Source organism: Hypomesus transpacificus, chromosome 6, assembly GCF_021917145.1.
Source record: "Hypomesus transpacificus isolate Combined female chromosome 6, fHypTra1, whole genome shotgun sequence".
NCBI lineage: Eukaryota > Metazoa > Chordata > Actinopteri > Osmeriformes > Osmeridae > Hypomesus > Hypomesus transpacificus.
The window spans coordinates 3,322,468-3,339,447 of record NC_061065.1 but is presented as its reverse complement, the minus strand read 5'-3'; the positions used below and the strand labels follow the sequence as shown (position 1 = coordinate 3,339,447).

The window sequence follows — 16,980 nt, the reverse complement described above, 5'->3', positions numbered from 1 at the left end:
AAGACGTCCTAAGGATAACGTCACGGTATGACCTATAGGGGACCAAATAGGAACGACGCCGAACGTCCCCAGGACGTCCCTTGTTAGCTGGGACACAAGCTTCGAACCGGAAAACGATAACCGGCTTGTAGTAGGCTACCTACCCTTTCCGTTCAGAGTTAATGTAATGTGTTTTTTAGTTAATGTAATGTCGTTTTCCATTTGGGGGAGCGTGTTTTTGTATTGGGGGGAGGTGAACAAGTCAACCGATTTGGGGGGAATTGACTCGTATTCGGGGGGAGTGTTTTCATTTGGGGGATGTACTCATATTAGGGGGTGTGATTTGCACTTCAGGGCCACCGTAGTGTAGCCTACCTGGAGACTGCCGTACTCACTCAGGCGCGATGCCGCGACCGTATTTACATTTTCTCACTACATCTCGGAACGCGCACGTGTGCAAGGTTTGTCTTTGTCCATCATTGCTCGCAGTAGGTATGCTACTGTTTTCTTCAGCAGATGATAGAAACAGTTTTCATGCCTGCTTACATCCACGACATCCATGGTCTTTTCAAAATCGTTCGTCAATCTCAAGAGCCGTTTAGAAGGACAAGCTTTTAATTTCTACGTCTTCAAACAGAGCTGGCACGGGCACTGAAAAATTGGCTTTGGGTACTCGTAGCCACGCAACGCTCTTCACAGACGCTGTGGGGTTGCTCTGAAGATTGGAGAATCCTAAACATGTAGGGTTCCCTCTTGCAATTTTGCGTTTGGATGATGTATAGTTTGACAATTGGTGAGTTTGTGGTGCACAGAGATTTGGAAAACGGTCAACATGTCCCCAGCATCGGCTGCAACGGGCAGTGAGAGCAGTACCATAACCGTTCCCGAAGAAGACACGGAAAGCCGCCGCGAGGAGGTGAGCACTGCTAGTTGAATGTCGTTTATAAGTGTACCCTGCCCCAGAGCAGATGCGACGTGCACATGGCAAAGGAGTTTAGATCATATCCGGATGAACATTATCTTTATCACTAATCTGATTTAGGCTATTCAATTGCTGCTCAATTACTGAGCAAGATAAACGCATTATAGTAAGCGCTGAATCTGCTTACTAGAATAAACGTAGGCTATTACTAAACAGGCAACTAATGACAATAATAGTTGAATGACATTTTCACAATATTGCATTGCAATTTTCATTGCCCCTACTCCATAGCCTAATATGTAGGTTTGAATGAGTAGCTGTTTGTCTGTGAGCGCGTGCATGCGAGCGCACGTGAATGTGCACTTGTTTGTCTCCTTTTCAACCACAGTAACCCATCCCTTGTCTGGTAGAGACGGTAACATGATCGACAGCTCTCTACATAAGAATCCATGTAATGTAACTAAGCAAGGACATGTAATGACATAACATTATGTTGCTTTGTTTCAAGAATATGGATGAAGCCCTGGAGCACTGTTCATTTAGTGGATTTTACGATTTTATTAGGATCAGCTGCAGAACATACTCTTGCAGGGATCCACACAAAACATGAAAACATGACAACAGATAAGACACAAACAAAACAACCACATGAAATACAAATCTGAAAAGTATAACTGACAATATACACACTAAATTAATAAGAACTGAACATGCAACATATTCATATAAATACATTTGGTAGATGGATCAATTTTGTAGCTCTGAACTAAAAAACAGCAGTTTTCAGTTGGTAGAGTATGCTTCTACCACATACTTTCCAGAAGGGAACAGCCATTTATTTGATTAATAGAGGAAATCTTACTCACCAAATATTCAAAAACATATACACATACAAGACCGTGAACACGTTCGGGTGGTTTAAATGACACCCATATTTTAAATATATCTAGGTCTACAGTTTCAGACAAATCTTTCATGAGCTTGATGAACTGATCCAAATCACTGTTTTAAGAACAGAGCCATTTCTCAAAATCAACTTGGGACATGACATCTGATGATGCTCTGTTTTAAGTGTCATTCACAACCAGCCAGTGTCTTTACAGTGTGCTTGAGAAACCAGCTCAGTTAAAGGTTCAGTTAAAGTTAAATAGTCTAAAATGCTTGTGTTCTGAATGATATCAGCACTTCTGTTTTGGGTATAAAAAAGATTAAAGATCCTGAAGTAAATTCCATGTTTTGATTCTAAGTACATTATATACATGTGAAATGAGTTCCTGAAAGCATGTGCAAAGCGCTAAAACCTTTGTCGTACTGAAATGTGGAGTTAGACCGAAGAACAGTTTCTCTTCCGTTTTCAGATCAGGTTTTAATAGGCGGAGCCAGGAAATGCTCTATCTACGTCATTTCGCCCCATCTACATCAGATCACTGAATGGCTCCTCCTGCTGTACTGTTATTGCAGGTTACATCAGCTAGCTAGCTAGGCTTGCTTCAGGATGTCTCCCACCACCCGCAACTGCATCTTCCCTGGATGCAAGAACTCCAGCTGCGCTGCAACGCCATATAAGTTCCCTGTTGATAATGAATGGAAAAATAAGTGGATAGATTTTGTAAAGAGCCACGCTAATGGAAAGCTTCGGATAAACTCCAACAGCGCCAACACTCTGCGCCACTGACCATTTCACTGCAGACAGTTTTAACATGGACCACAGACAGATGGGGTTCGCCAACACACGGCTTCTCTTGCAGCGCGGAGCCGTTCCGAGCATCGCCCCCCCGGCCGTTCATCCTCCGGTCGCACCTGGACCATCCACCGCCGCCAACAGTTCATCACTCAGTTCTGTGTGCCTGTTAAAATTATACTAGATAACTTTTCCAGAGGCATCTCTGCTATAATTTCATTTATATGCATCTGTATGCTTCACTCATTGAACAAATCATTCTAATTCTATATTGTTTTGTTTGGCTTGACGTAGCGTCCATTATCTGGGTCGTAGGTAGCTTACTTGAGAGAGGTGGTGCCTTCCAGCGAGGGGGCCAAACTTCAGCTCCTTCAGACGACATGCCCCCCCCAGTCTCGAACAGAGAAGACTGCTGATTTTTGTACGATTTCAAAGCCTAATTTAACATACTTGTCAGTGTTTTTTTTTCATTCGCATTTGGATGGGTAGTTAATAACACATTATTCTGTGGTGTGGTGAACTTGAAACTCGTTTTTAATTCCACTTTACAGGATCTTTAATACATTTCACACAAATCCCCATGAATCTCCCCAAAACTATGTAGAGAGATATGTCTCAAAAGTATTTGTAAATGCAAGTACCATTATCCACAAATGTTTCACGATTTACAAATGTGTTTTGCGATCCTCAAAAACAAAATTCTTACTCGTGATTTGTAAGTTGGCATTTACATAAATGTGCTATGATTTGTACACATGTATGTGCGTTCGTAAATATATAGTTTGTAATTTCTTAAAATACTTAACATTTCGTGTGTGCATTTCTCATGGTTTGTCATTTGTAAATCTGCAATTGGCGTGTGAAGTGTTGAATCTGCATTTGTGTATCGCCCAATACAACCGTGCAATCCTTCCTCTAATGACGTAATTTTGAGACACTCTTTTCGGTCTTTTGCGATCCACACACAAATAGCTTTTTGATCCACAAACAGAAGCCCCCGACAACCCCCCCCCCCCCCCACCTTTCGACAGTGCCATTCGGTAGGTGGCAGTGTTGTCCTCTGCCCACCGGTTTTCCTTTGACTGAGCTATTAGCTCGAAAGCTAACGTTATGCTAGCAAGCTTCAAAGGCAATAACATTGTGTACGGTTGGAAAACAGTAAATATAATTTTACAGTATGTTTGACAAGAGGATTTGCAAGCTAACCAGCCATGTCACTCATTATCAGGATTTTCACGAAAGTATCGGCCAAATACTACTAGGCTACAGTACGGCCGCAGCCTGTGGAGCGAGGTGAATAGCAAATGACAGATACTCGTGACAACTTAAGCTCAAAGAACATACCATTGGTAAGGGGTTACTGGGACGGGGAAAATAAATGTATTTTATTCACATTTATTTAAAGCGCTGTTGTACAACTATCAAGGCAGAGGACAACACTGCCACCTACCGGATGGCATTGTCGAAAGGGGGAGGGGGGTGCTTGTTAGTGATACGTCGTTCGTGAATGATTCGTTCATTTTGAACGAATCCTTATAAGGACTCGGGAGTAACGAGTCCTCTCAACGAGTGATTCAATTTCCCGACTCGGTCTTTCTACGAGTCTTTGGATCATTTTTCACGTGACCTGCATAGGCTCTGTAGCTAGAGGAAACTTTTTTAAGAAGTATTTTAAGAAATGACAAACTATATATTTACGAATGGACATCTATATGTACAAATCATAGCACATTTATGTAAATGCAAACTTACAAATCACGAGTAAGAATTTTGTTTTTGAGGATCGCAAAACACATTTGTAAATAGTGAAACATTTGTGGATCATGGTACTTGCATTTACGAATACTTTTGAGACATAACTGTCTCCATACAAGACGCCCCAAAACATCCTGTCGAAAGTGAAACACATGTCTCTAACCTTCAAATTCATCAACACCATTTTGAACACCTGCGAGTGAGTCTGTCAGCAGCTCCAGAATTTGTTAGCGACACTGTTGTCTGGCATAAATAGTAGGAATACAAGACTGTAGTAGGCTACCCTTTTAAAGATCCTGTAAAGAAAATTCCATGATTTGCTTCTCAGTACTTTATATATGTGTGAAATGACTTCCTGAGAGCATGTGCAAAGAGCAAAAACGTTGTCGCACTAAAATGTGGAGTTAGACCGTTGAACAGTTTCTCTTCCGTTTTCAGCTTAGGTTTTGCATAGGCGGAGCCAAAACCCGACCGATCTAGTCACAGCGACCTATCTACGTCAGATCACAGACAGTTGCATTCTGTTACTCAGCTGGTACGATGCAATGACAGTAAAGTAATTAATACATAAAACACTCAGAAACTGCAGGTAGGTCTGTTCTGATATCTGCAATTGATTTAGCTAGTGTTGCTGTTGTTGCTAAATTCAATACATTCGAGGGGGTGGAGATTCAGCTCCTTCAGGCAACACGCCCCCACAGTCTCAAGACCACTGATTTTCTCACGATTTCAAAGCTATTTTAACATACCTGTCGGTGTTTGTTTTCCATTCGATTTTGGATGTGTAGTTAACAACACATTCTTCTGTGGTGTGATGAACTGAACTCATTTTTAATTCCACTTTACAGGAACTTTAAGAAACATTGGTCCATTGGTCATGGTAAAAATATGGGACAATAACAAAGATAAAAAAATAGTTTGTTAAACTAGCATGGAAACTGGAATACCTACATAATACCTTTCAAACTGGATTACCTACTTAAAAAAAATGTAGATGAGGACCCTTCTAGATGATTTCAAGGATACTAGCCAGTTTGTGATGAAGTGAGTGACCATGAGTTATATGCCTGTACACATTTTTCATATGCATCATTTACAAGCAGTAAGACTTGTTTTAGGCATCTTCATATCCTCAGCGATGCTCAGAGCCACAATGTAAAACATTTGTGTAGAGGGACTGTACAGTACATATTACAGTAGAAAATACCATCCTGATAATTTTTGACAAGCAAAGCCCTGTTAAAGCAGTGGGGTGATAGTTGTGAGCTCACCGTCTCATTAATTGTTATCTCATGCCATACTGATATAGAGCATATTACTCTAGCCATAAAAAGAGGGCACTAAAGCAACAATAACCACAAGCGAGAAAGTGTGTCATGTTCTATTGATTACAATGGTAGAGTGTGCACACTCTGGGAGTGAGTGAAAGCAGGAACCACTGTAGAATGGGGGAGGTGGGGTCATTGTTGCTCCTGCCGGTTGGGGTGATGTGTTTAGTGGGAAGCCATGGTGCCAAGGTGGGGAGGAGGATTATGGGACAAAAAGCTATTATTTACTGACTACTGACATAAGAGCACAGCACAGCCATGTCATCTTGTTGGCCATGACATGTAAATAGAGTTCATTATTACGGTTATAGGATTGGGCAAAAGACACATTGTAGGTCATAAGTTATACTGTGCATGTTCAGATCAGTCACCGTAATGTTATGTCTTCTGTTATGCATATCTAGGACTGACTCCACACATGCTCAGCAAATGGACACCTGCTTATCAAACTTCTTATTCCAAAATTAAGGATTTTAGTTGGTCCCTAATTGTCCTCTATATCAGCCTGCAATCTTCTGAGGTAGGATATTCCAATAGATATTGGAACATTGATGCAGGATTTGTTTCTTCATAAACATGACAATTAGTTAGGAAATAGGTTGGGCAATTAGACCTGGCTCATAGATGTTGTTACAACCCTCAAGCTGATGGGGTTGAGGGCAGCACTGTGCAAGGCCAATTAAGTTGTTCCACACCAACCTTGACAATCAAATTCTGTCTGGACCTCACTCTGTGCATTTGGGCATTATCATGCAGAAACAGAAATGTGTCCCCTAGCTTCTCCCACAGAGTTTGAAGCAAATCATTACTGAACTCAATAATTAAAAATAACATTACATTGAAATCTGTGCTATAAATGTTGCTTCAACGCGTGCTCAAACTGACATTAGGCATACTGTATATCAAGGACGCAAGTTTGATTTCCGTTTTGGGGGAGAAATCAATAGTCAATGCGAGCGTGCAGAAGCCTGCGAGGCAGGCAATGTTTTTGCATTAATTTGAGCGCAAATACAGTTTTTTTAGCTTTATGTAACATAAACATTATGCTGGAAAAATAATAGTATTTAGTAATAATAGTAATAGTATCAACCTGCCCCCTGCTGCAGCAAGTTATACTATGGTTAATGAAAGTATAAATAAATAAATGCATGAATAAGGAAATAATAAATATACAAATGAATAAATAAATGTACAAATGTGTAAATAAATAAATACACAAAACATTTGTGTATTTATATATTTTGTTTTGCACCATACCTCCATACTTTCAGAAGTAGTGAATTATAATTCTAAAACTACAGTTACTCTGCAATTGTTGGTAGGGACAAGTCCCTAGCATCCCAACAAAATTCTACATCCTTGATGTATGAAGTGTATGGAAATATATTCAGAGAGGATCATGATAGTGCGGAGTGAATGTGTGAGACGTTTGATTGTAACAAGCAAAGGCATGAGCAAGCAGCTTCCCACTCATGCATAAAGTATGTCAAAGCACTTACAACACTGAATATTTTATGTTTTCTGAGTCTGCTAAGTCTGCTAAGTCATTCTCCTTCAAGTTCACCGGTTCTGTATGTGTAGAGGAAAGGGCACAGCAACATCAACATAACAGTGCACCCCAGGAGGAAAAGTATTGTATCAAATATTTTTACCAAACCTTAAATAATCAACTATTATATTTTTGGGGGTAAAAAAGATAATCTATTAAATTGTTGTGGAGACTATGTTCTCTGGTCAGTAATGCTTAGAAGCCACTGTGGTGCATCTGATTAAAATGCCGGAGATGATGTACAGATTCAAAGTTGTTTTTTTATTGTAAAGTTGAGAGAGATGGTGTTGGTTATATTTGCCTTTATGGGTTCTGCGTGTGTGTGTGCGCCTGTGTGTGCCTGTGTGTATATGTGGTTCTGTAAAGAAACAGCATACAACGGATGATTAGCATAATACAATAATAGGCATTTCAACATATATTGCTAGTGAATACCTCACATCAATAATAGCCATATTATTAAAACATTCTTGTAACAACGTTAATGCAGTGACACTACTGTCTATACTGTCTGTTGTTCCACGTAGAAATATCAGCCGCTAAACAGCGCAAGTAAACATGTCGTTTGCTGGCTAACAACGATTACATAGCCTTGCTACAGTAACCACCACTTCGGCATCAGAAAACACATTTAACTGCTACAATACCGTATCTAACAAACACAGACTCATAATGACATAACTAGACATAACAAGAAGCATCAGAAATACTTACATGTATATGAACGCACACAAAACAACATTATTTTATTCTCCTCAATAAACTAATGTCCGCACCAGAAACAAGGCAGTCCACTACTCCCGCCACTGGGTATCGTCAGCGCGAGCATCCCCAAAAACTGCACTCCGATTGGCTGTGCCCGTAGAGCCATAAGGGGTGCATGCACTAACGGCATGACCCAACAGCAGCGAAAGGGCTGTTCACGTGTACAGTCTGAGGGGGCAAAACCATCAGTCCTTCGCAACAGCCGCCCCCAAAGTTGGTCCTCCAAGTTTGCCCACATCAGAAGTGCTAGATGGTTCTAAGTCCATGTCTGGGATGGAGGGAAGGGTGATGAGGCGGGCAACTGGTCTGAGGTAGTGTCTGTCCTTCACCTTGACCACCGCTGACCTGATGCGACCGTCGACTCCAGGGTTCACCTTGGTGACTCGGCCCACAGGCCAGAGTGCTCTGGGTAGGAGAGGATCCATCACCATGACAACATCACCATCAGGTTGTAGGGCTGGCGTGTCCCTATGCCACTTTGAGCGGATCTGGAGAGCTGGGAGGTAATGCCTGATGAAATGCATCCAGAATTGGTCTGCAAGGATCTGTGAGTGCTTCCACCGTCTGCGGCTCAGAAGCTCTGACTCTTCATAAACTGTTTGTGGTAGTGATGGGTCCAGCCGCCCCATCAATAACAGATTTGGGGTCACTGGATCTGGATCAGCCACATCACTGGACACGTATCCAAGCGGCTTGGAATTCAGCACTCCTTCCACCTCAATCAAAACTGTTCGCAATACCTCTTCTTGTATTGCATGGGGTTGCACAGTGGCATACAGGGCCGCCTTCACAGACCTGATTTCTCTCTCCCAAATACCTCCGAAATGAGGTGCATTAGGAGGGTTGAACTTGAAGCTAATCTGGTGCACAGATAGCTCCTCCTTCAGGCCAGGATGCAACGCCTGGAAAGCTTCACGGAGTTCTCTCTCTCCACCCTTGAAATTTGTACCCTGATCAGACAACAATTCTGCTGGTTTCCCTCTTCTGGCAATGAATCTGCGAAGGGCCATCAAAAATGAATCAGTGTCCAGGCTTGTCAGGATATCTATGTGCACTGCACGTGTTGTCAGACACTTGAAAAGTATCCCCCATCTTTTTTCATTGCGGCGTCCAATCTTGATGGTGAACGGCCCAAAACAGTCCACTCCTGTGGAGAAGAAGGGGGGCTTGAACAAGCGGAGCCTTGCTTGAGGAAGGTCTGCCATTTTGGGCACCAATGGCTTGGCTCTCCACCGCTTGCAGTCCGGGCAGGAGTGTTGATGCCGTTTGACAGCCTCACGTCCATGTAAGATCCAAAACCTCCTCCGGATCTCTGCAAAGAGGCGCTCAGAGCCTGGATGCCGCAGGTCTTTATCCACATCATGTATGAGGAGTTTTGTGACTTTATGAGCTGAATCTAGGACAACAGGATTGATAAATTCTGCTTCCATGTGTTCGCTGCGGCGAAGGCGTCCTCCAACTCTGATCAGCCCGGTGGCCTGGTCGTATTCAGGGGCAAGAGTAATCAGCCTGCTAGTGTTTGTCACTGGCCTGCCGGCAGCTAGGTGGGCGTAGTCTTCTGCAAAACTATCCTGTTGAGCTTGTCGCATGACATCCAACTCTATGTTCCTATAGTCCTCAGCGGTTGAACCACTTTGGCTGGCGGCCGCCCCATGGCTAGAAAGTGCAATGGCATGCACCATATCCCTTAAGGAGGAGAACTGTTCTGGATCTGGAAGTGATGCATGTGCCACTGTTGTGGCATAGCTGCAGAAAGTGGGCTTTCGCACTTCAGCCTCTTCCTCCACTTCACCCACAGCTGGATTTGTGGGCCAGAACTCCGGTGGTTGTAATAGGAATGCTGGTCCATCCTTCCATCGGCCATCCACAGCGATCTCCAGCAGGGTTTTACCACGCGTGATGTCATCATACCAACTTACCAACCGTCTCTGGAGGAGGGGATCCCTCTCTGAATTGCTCCTCCCAAGGTTTCTTCCATTTTTTCTCCCGGTGGGAGTTTTTCTGGGAGTTTTTCCTTGTCTTCCTTGAGGGTTTAGGTTGGTTGAGGGGCAGTTCTATGGGCGCATGTGAAGCCCTCTGTGACATGCTTGCGTGTAAAAAGGGCTATACAAATAAATTTGATTTGATTTGATGTCATCAGCGGGGTTGCTGGCAGAATCCACATAGTGCCAGCTGCTGGCCGCCGTGAGTTCCTGGATCTCCGCTACTCTAGTGCCAACGAACACTTTATACCTGCAAGACTCGGACTGGATCCAGGTAAGCACGGTTGTGGAGTTTGTCCAGAACTCAACACTCTGAAGAGGGAGGGTAAGTTCTTTCTGCAGAATCAAGGCCAGCTGGGCTCCTGTCAGCGCTGCGCACAGTTCCAGTCTTGGCATGGATTGCTGTTTCTTAGGTGCCACTCTGGAACGTGCAGTGAGGAATGACACCTCAACCTTTCCATGCGGTCTCTCTGTGCGCAGATAGGCAACAGAGCCGTAGGCTCGCTCAGACGCATCACAGAAAACATGGACTGTTCTGGTGCACTCCACACTGTCCAGCTCCTTGCTCACGTAGCAGCGTGGGAGGGATATCTGCGGCAGGTGTTCTAACTCCTTCTCCCACTCGGCCCACATCGTTAAGGCATCTTCGGGCAGTGCCGTATCATCCCAGTCCCTGGCCTTGTTCCACAGACACTGAACCAGGACTTTGGCTCGCGTGGTGAAAGGAACAATGAGACCCAGTGGGTCATAGAGACTTGCCAGGACCCGGTAGATATTTCGCATGGTGGGCACAAGAGGATCCTGCATCTATACCCAAGGGTATCTGAGTGGCAGAACCACCGAAGGCCCAGAGCCAACTCCTGCGGGTCTGTCGCTCTCTCATTTAGCCATAGCTCGCTACTTTCTGATCTCAACTCCTTTGGTAGATCGCTGATGGTCTCTGGGGTGTTGCTTGCCCACTGACGAAGCTCAAATCCCCCCTCCGCGAGGAGTGATTGCATTTTCTTCAACAGTCGCTTCGCTTCATCTAGGGAGGGCATACTTCGGAGGCAATTGTCCACGTAGAAACATCTTTCCACTGCTACACGGACATCTTCTTCTGGTTGAGTGTGGTCCAGCACGTGCTTCTGCAACGCAAATGTTGCACAGCATGGACTGCACGTGGTCCCGAAGGGGAGAACCTGCCACTCATAAATACCTGGGGGTGCATCCCTCTGAAGGTCTCTCCACAGAAAGCGTAGGAGGGCTTTGTCTTCGGGTAGCAGTCTCACCTGGTGTAACATCCCTTTAATATCACTACCGAGAGCTCGGAAGCGCAACAGCACACCGAGCAGGCTGGAAGTCAGTGTGGGCCCAGGAAGGAGCAAGTCATTCATGTTAACGCCCTTGTAGCTGAAGGAGCAATTGAACACAATGCGGTTCTTCCCATTATGGCTTACCATATGGTGAGGGATGTACCAGGACTCACCATCTGCCTTCGGTTCTTCTTCTTTGACCCTCACAATATACCCTGCTTGTTCCAGCTTCTGGATTTCAGCACAGTAGGCTGCTGCCTGCTTTGGATCTTTGGCCAAGCGTCTCTCGGTGTTGCGGAGCAGTGCAAGGACAGCCTCCTTTGGTGCTTGCAGCTTCGGCATGTTCTTAACTCTCAGCAACGGGGTGGCATATCGCTGAATCCCGTCTACCTCCATACCCACCGTTCTCTCCTCTAGTAGGTCAATGGTCTCCTTGTCCTGCCGGGAGCGGGACACCAACTTCTCGCTTCTGTAAGGCAGGACATCCAGCTGCCAGAGCTTCTCGACATGCTGGAGCAACTCCGCGGATGGTGAGAACGTGGACACATGCAAACACTGTTGCGGCTGGAGCTGCTGTTGCACAAGCTTGGTTGGCCCCTGCAAAGTCCAGCCTAGCCGGGTCCTCACTGCAGCGGGTCCACCAGGGGGGCCCAGACGCACTGGCTCGATCGGGGTAATCAGATGTGGGTAGTCTGAACCGATCAGAAGAACAGGGTGGACCTGACTTAACGTTTGTAGTGGCAGGCCCTTTAAGTGGTTGTATTTCCTCTGCAGCATCTTCAGTGGGTAAGAGTGTTCTGCCAGGCCCAGTTCATCTGCTGTGAATGCTTCACTGATCTTGAAGATCCTGTTCGGCAGGCAGGCAGGAGACACAGAGAACAACACACTTGACCCATGGATGACTCTCATCTCCTGGCGCACAGTCCTCAGAGCGAGATCTTCTGGTTCTCCCTGCAGTTTCAGGGTCTGTACAGCAGTAGCAAGCAGGATCGTGCGCTCAGAGCCATCATCAAAGATGGCGTACGTCTCCATGCTACGCTTACCATTGCGCAGGATCACCTTGCTCACCTTCAACATCACTGGACTGCAACCCGACCGTCGGTCCAGGTAGTACACCTCATTTGCTTTACTGATCGGGCTTGAACTGTTCTCGGGGGCTGGCTTGGCATTAACATCATGGAGAGCTTCCAGATGCTTCCCTTTACATTTCTTGCAGGTGGTCTTGAGTCGAGACTGTGCGGCCTGGTGGGCGCGTCCACAACGCCAACACTTCCTGTTTGTTTTCACCCACGCAGTCTTCTGCTCAGTGCTCAGCTGACTGAAGTTGGAGCACTGATTGAAGTAGTGCTGATCATTGGAGCAGTATGGGCAATATGCTTGTCTATCACCTGGATTACCGATGGATGACGGGGGTGTCTCGCTGACAACAGTACTCCCAGGCTGATCTGCTCCATGAAGAATGCTGGTAGGACGGTTAGATTTCCAATCCCTGCGTCTCTCCTTCTTTGTGTCTCCATCTGCTTTGCCACTCCCACTGAGAGTCTCAAACACAGTCTCCTGCATCTTCAGCTCGTACTCCAGCCACTCAGCAAAGTGCAGCAGAGTTGGGATGCGGATGCGTTGAGGGTACAGGTACCTCTTAAATTCCGCTCTCATGTACTGTGGGAGCTTCAGCAGCAATCTGATCACGTGACCCACACTGCAGCTCGATGGTGCCACTATCACCAAGCTGGTCGAGCATCCCCACCAGTGCTCGCACTTGCAGCGCAAACCTCTTAAAGGCACCAGTGTCATTGGTGCGGATGTTTGGGGCTTCCATCAGTTCTGCGATGCGTCTCAGTGCCAGCTGATGTGGTTGCCCATAGTGTTCATTGAGGGTCGCCATTGTATCCGTGTATGGCTGCCTTGAGTTGGTGTAGGAGTCGGCAATAAAGAGAGCCTCTTCAAACTTCAAATGGTCCACTAATATTTGATATTTAAAACGCTCTGTTGCATCAGCAGGCAAAACGTTTTCCAGCGCTATCTTTAGCCGGGGGAACTCTCTTGGGTCGGCTTTCGTGAAGCGGGGAATATTGGGCTGAGGTCCACGATACACCCGCTCTTGCTGATAACCTCTGGAGTTCTGTTGGGCCGCTGGCTCTCTGCGTATGGCAGGGATGCTGAAGACAGAATTGCTTTCAGAACCTTCATATGGCTTGCAGTACTCGGCTGTGGACACTCCATGGCTCTGTGGTGTTTTTTCCATCCTCTTCATGTGCTCTGTGAGCTCCTCCAACATGTTACTGTGTGCCACTGCAGCATGTGCTGGCCTCTGCACTACATACTCTGGTGGAGGTGGCGGTGGTAGGAAATAAACCTGCTCTTCCTTTGGCTGGCCATACTGAGAACTGGAACGCTGCGGCAGTGGGGGTGGAGGTAGTGGCCAATCATCCTCCTCCTCCTTTGGCACGCGATACTGCATACTTGGGTGCTGCAGCGCTGGTGGTGGAAGCAGCATGGGCTTCTGTCCATGGTAGGTGGTCTTGCTGGGGCAGAATGGTGCAACACTGGTCCTGAAGCACTGGTGCTGAGCTGTCTCTGCATCTGTATGACTGTGAGGTGCAGTCTCTGGTTGTCCTCCTGGAGCTGCTTGATAGCCTCCAAAATGACTGATGTGACCTCTGGTGCTGGTGCACTAGTGGGAGCAGGAGTGCTTTGATACTGTGGTCTGAACGGCACAGGCTGGCTTGGGTTCCTTAATGCGTCACTGGCATCTTCAGCCCACTGCTGTATAGGCGATTGTAGGGCAAGAGGGACCATCCCGGCTGACCTCTCCGCCCTGTAATCCCTCTCCTGGGTTCCCACTGGGTAAGGCACTGATTGAGCAGATGGAGGATACTGATTGTGGTTGGGGTGTGAGACAGCATAATCTGCGAACCAGGCAGGTGGCCTTCTCTCTCGGCTGGGCCGGGCATCGGCGGCGTGGCTTGACTGATCGGCGTACATCATTGGGTTATCCCAACAGCAACTTCTCTTCCCGGGTTTCGGGACCAATTTGTTGTGGAGACTATGTTCTCTGGTCAGTAATGCTTAGAAGCCACTGTGGTGCATCTGATTAAAATGCCGAAGATGATGTACAGATTCAAAGTTGTTTTTTTATTGTAAAGTTGAGAGAAATGGTGTTGGTTATATTTGCCTTTATGGGTTCTGCGTGTGTGTGTCTGTGTGTGTGTGCCTGTGTGTATATGTGGTTCTGTAAAGAAACAGCATACAACGGATGATTAGCATAATACAATAATAGGCATTTCAACATATATTGCTAGTGAATACCTCACATCAACAATAGCCATATTATTATAACATTCTTGTAACAACGTTAATGCAGTGACACTACTGTCTATACTGTCAGTTGTTCCACGTAGAAATATCAGCCACTAAACAGCGCAAGTAAACATGTCGTTTGCTGGCTAACAACGATTACATAGCCTTGCTACAGTAACCACCACTTCGGCATCAGAAAACACATTTAACTGCTACAATACCGTATCTAACAAACACAGACTCATAATGACATAACTAGACATAACAAGAAGCATCAGAAATACTTACATGTATATGAACGCACACAATACAACATTATTTTATTCTCCTCAATAAACTAATGTCCGCACCAGAAACAAGGCAGTCCACTACTCCCGCCACTGGGTATCGTCAGCGCGAGCATCCCCAAAAACTGCACTCCGATTGGCTGTGCCCGTAGAGCCATAAGGGGTGCATGCACTAACGGCATGACCCAACAGCAGCGAAAGGGCTGTTCACGTGTACAGTCTGAGGGGGCAAAACCATCAGTCCTTCGCAACAAAATAGTTGAATTATATTTGGAATTAATACAATTTGAAATGGTCAGAACAACAAATCTTGTATATTTTCAGACTGTCTGTTTGCTCTCTCTCCCATCTGTGCAGCAGCGGCCCCTGAAACAGTCTCTGAGTAAGTCCCTGTGTCATGAGAGCCACTGGAAATGCCTGCTCCTGTCCCTGCTCATGTATGGCTGCGTGGGGGCCATGGCCTGGTGCCATGTGACCAAAGTGACGCGCCTCTCCTTCGACAGTGCCTACAAAGGGAAGTCCATGATGTACCACGAGAGTCCCTGCTCCAACGGTTACATCTACATTCCCCTGGCCTTCCTGGTGATGCTGTACATTGTGTACCTGGTGGAGTGCTGGCACTGCTACTCCAGGAACGAGATGCAGTACAAGGTAGACGTGGACAGCGTGGCCGAGCGCATCCAGCGCATGCAGCAGGCTACGCCCTGCATCTGGTGGAAGGCCATCAGCTATCACTACGTCAGGAGGACCCGCCAGGTGACGCGCTATCGTAATGGTGACGCCTACACCACCACGCAGGTGTACCACGAGCGCGTCAACACCCACGTGGCAGAGGCCGAGTTTGACTACGGCAGCTGCGGGGTGAAGGACATCTCCAAGCACCTTTTGGGCCTGGAGGGCTTCCCCATCACCAGGCTGAGGTTCACCAAGTGCTTTAGCTTCGCCAATGTGGAATCTGAAAACTCCTACCTGACGCAGCGAGCCAGGTTCTTCACAGAGAATGAGGGTCTGGATGACTACATGGAGGCTCGAGAGGGGATGCACCTGAAGAATGTAGACTTTAAGGAATACATGATTGCTTTCTGTGACCCGGACCACCTCCCCTGGTATGTGTCGAGCTGTGTCTTCTGGGTGGCCGCTGCCTTCACCTTCTCCTGGCTTCTGCGGGTGTTCACAGAGTACCGTACTGCTTGTGTGCACTACCACGTGGAGAAGCTGTTTGGCTTCGATTACGTCCCTGTCACGCCCTCAGAAGAACGGCCCTTCTGCCGCCACATCCCCCGGGTCAACACTATTGACAGCACAGAGCTGGAGTGGCACATCCGCTCCAACCAGCAGCTAGTGCCCAGTTACTCTGAGGCGGTCCTCATGGACCTGGCCCAGATCTCGGGGAACTCCAACACCTTTTCAGTGTGCGGCGGTTATGGAAGCTACCGTCAGAACTGCGAACGCTGCCATCGCACCATCAGCAGCTCCTCCATCTTCTCCCGCAGCGCTCTCAGCATCTGCAACGGCGGCAGCCCCCGGATCCCCTTCAGTGCCAGCCGCTTCTCTCTAGGACGCCTGTACGGCTCAACGCGGAGCTGCTTCTGGCGGAGCAGCGGGAGCCTGAATGAGCCGTCATGCCCCACGGAGAGCACACGCTGCCTGTCGGAACAGCAGGCCAGCCAGGAGAATCCCCCAGACTACCAGGAGGCCCTCTACTTCCCTGTGCTCATCGTGCACCGCAACGAGGGCTGCCTTAACCACGACCACCGCGCCCTGCACAGGAATGGCTCCTGTGTGGAGACCTCCCTATGACCCAGAGCTCCCAGACTTGATCTGTCTGGATGGAATGTAGGTTTCTCCTGGAGAGCACTGATTGGATAAGAAACCTTATGTTCTACTCCTGGGTCAAATATGGATCTACTTTTTTTTTTTTTACGACTAAAGAGATAAACATACTGGATTAATGCAGCTTTTGGATGCGTTTCCCTTGAGCCAGTCTGAAATAAACACAATTAACTTTATGGGTCTATTACACAATGTGTGTTTAGTACATCTAATTTCATAAGTACATTCAGTCAGGGAAAGACTTGGGGCCTCATTTACTAACAGGATTGCGCCCATTTCAGGCGTAAAATAGTGGGTAAAGACA

The 16,980-nt window shown here is 46.6% G+C and overlaps 1 protein-coding gene across 3 annotated transcripts; it reads left to right on the top strand.

Annotated features, from left to right (window-relative positions):
• The first annotated feature begins 298 nt into the window (after positions 1-298).
• Positions 299-16,980, top strand: tmem151ba (transmembrane protein 151Ba). Of its 3 annotated transcripts, none has more exons than XR_006956260.1 (2): positions 299-895; positions 2,363-3,015. XR_006956260.1 is itself a non-coding variant. In XM_047022260.1 (2 exons), exons 1-2 carry the CDS (start codon positions 812-814, stop codon positions 16,641-16,643), a joined length of 1,527 nt encoding a protein of 508 aa, XP_046878216.1. In that variant the 5' UTR covers positions 299-811; the 3' UTR covers positions 16,644-16,980. The 3 variants fall into 3 exon arrangements, 2 of the variants coding, with proteins under 2 accessions (XP_046878216.1, XP_046878217.1); XM_047022260.1 differs by lacking the exon at positions 2,363-3,015 and adding an exon at positions 15,201-16,980; XM_047022261.1 differs by lacking the exons at positions 299-895; positions 2,363-3,015 and adding exons at positions 15,165-15,225; positions 15,347-16,980.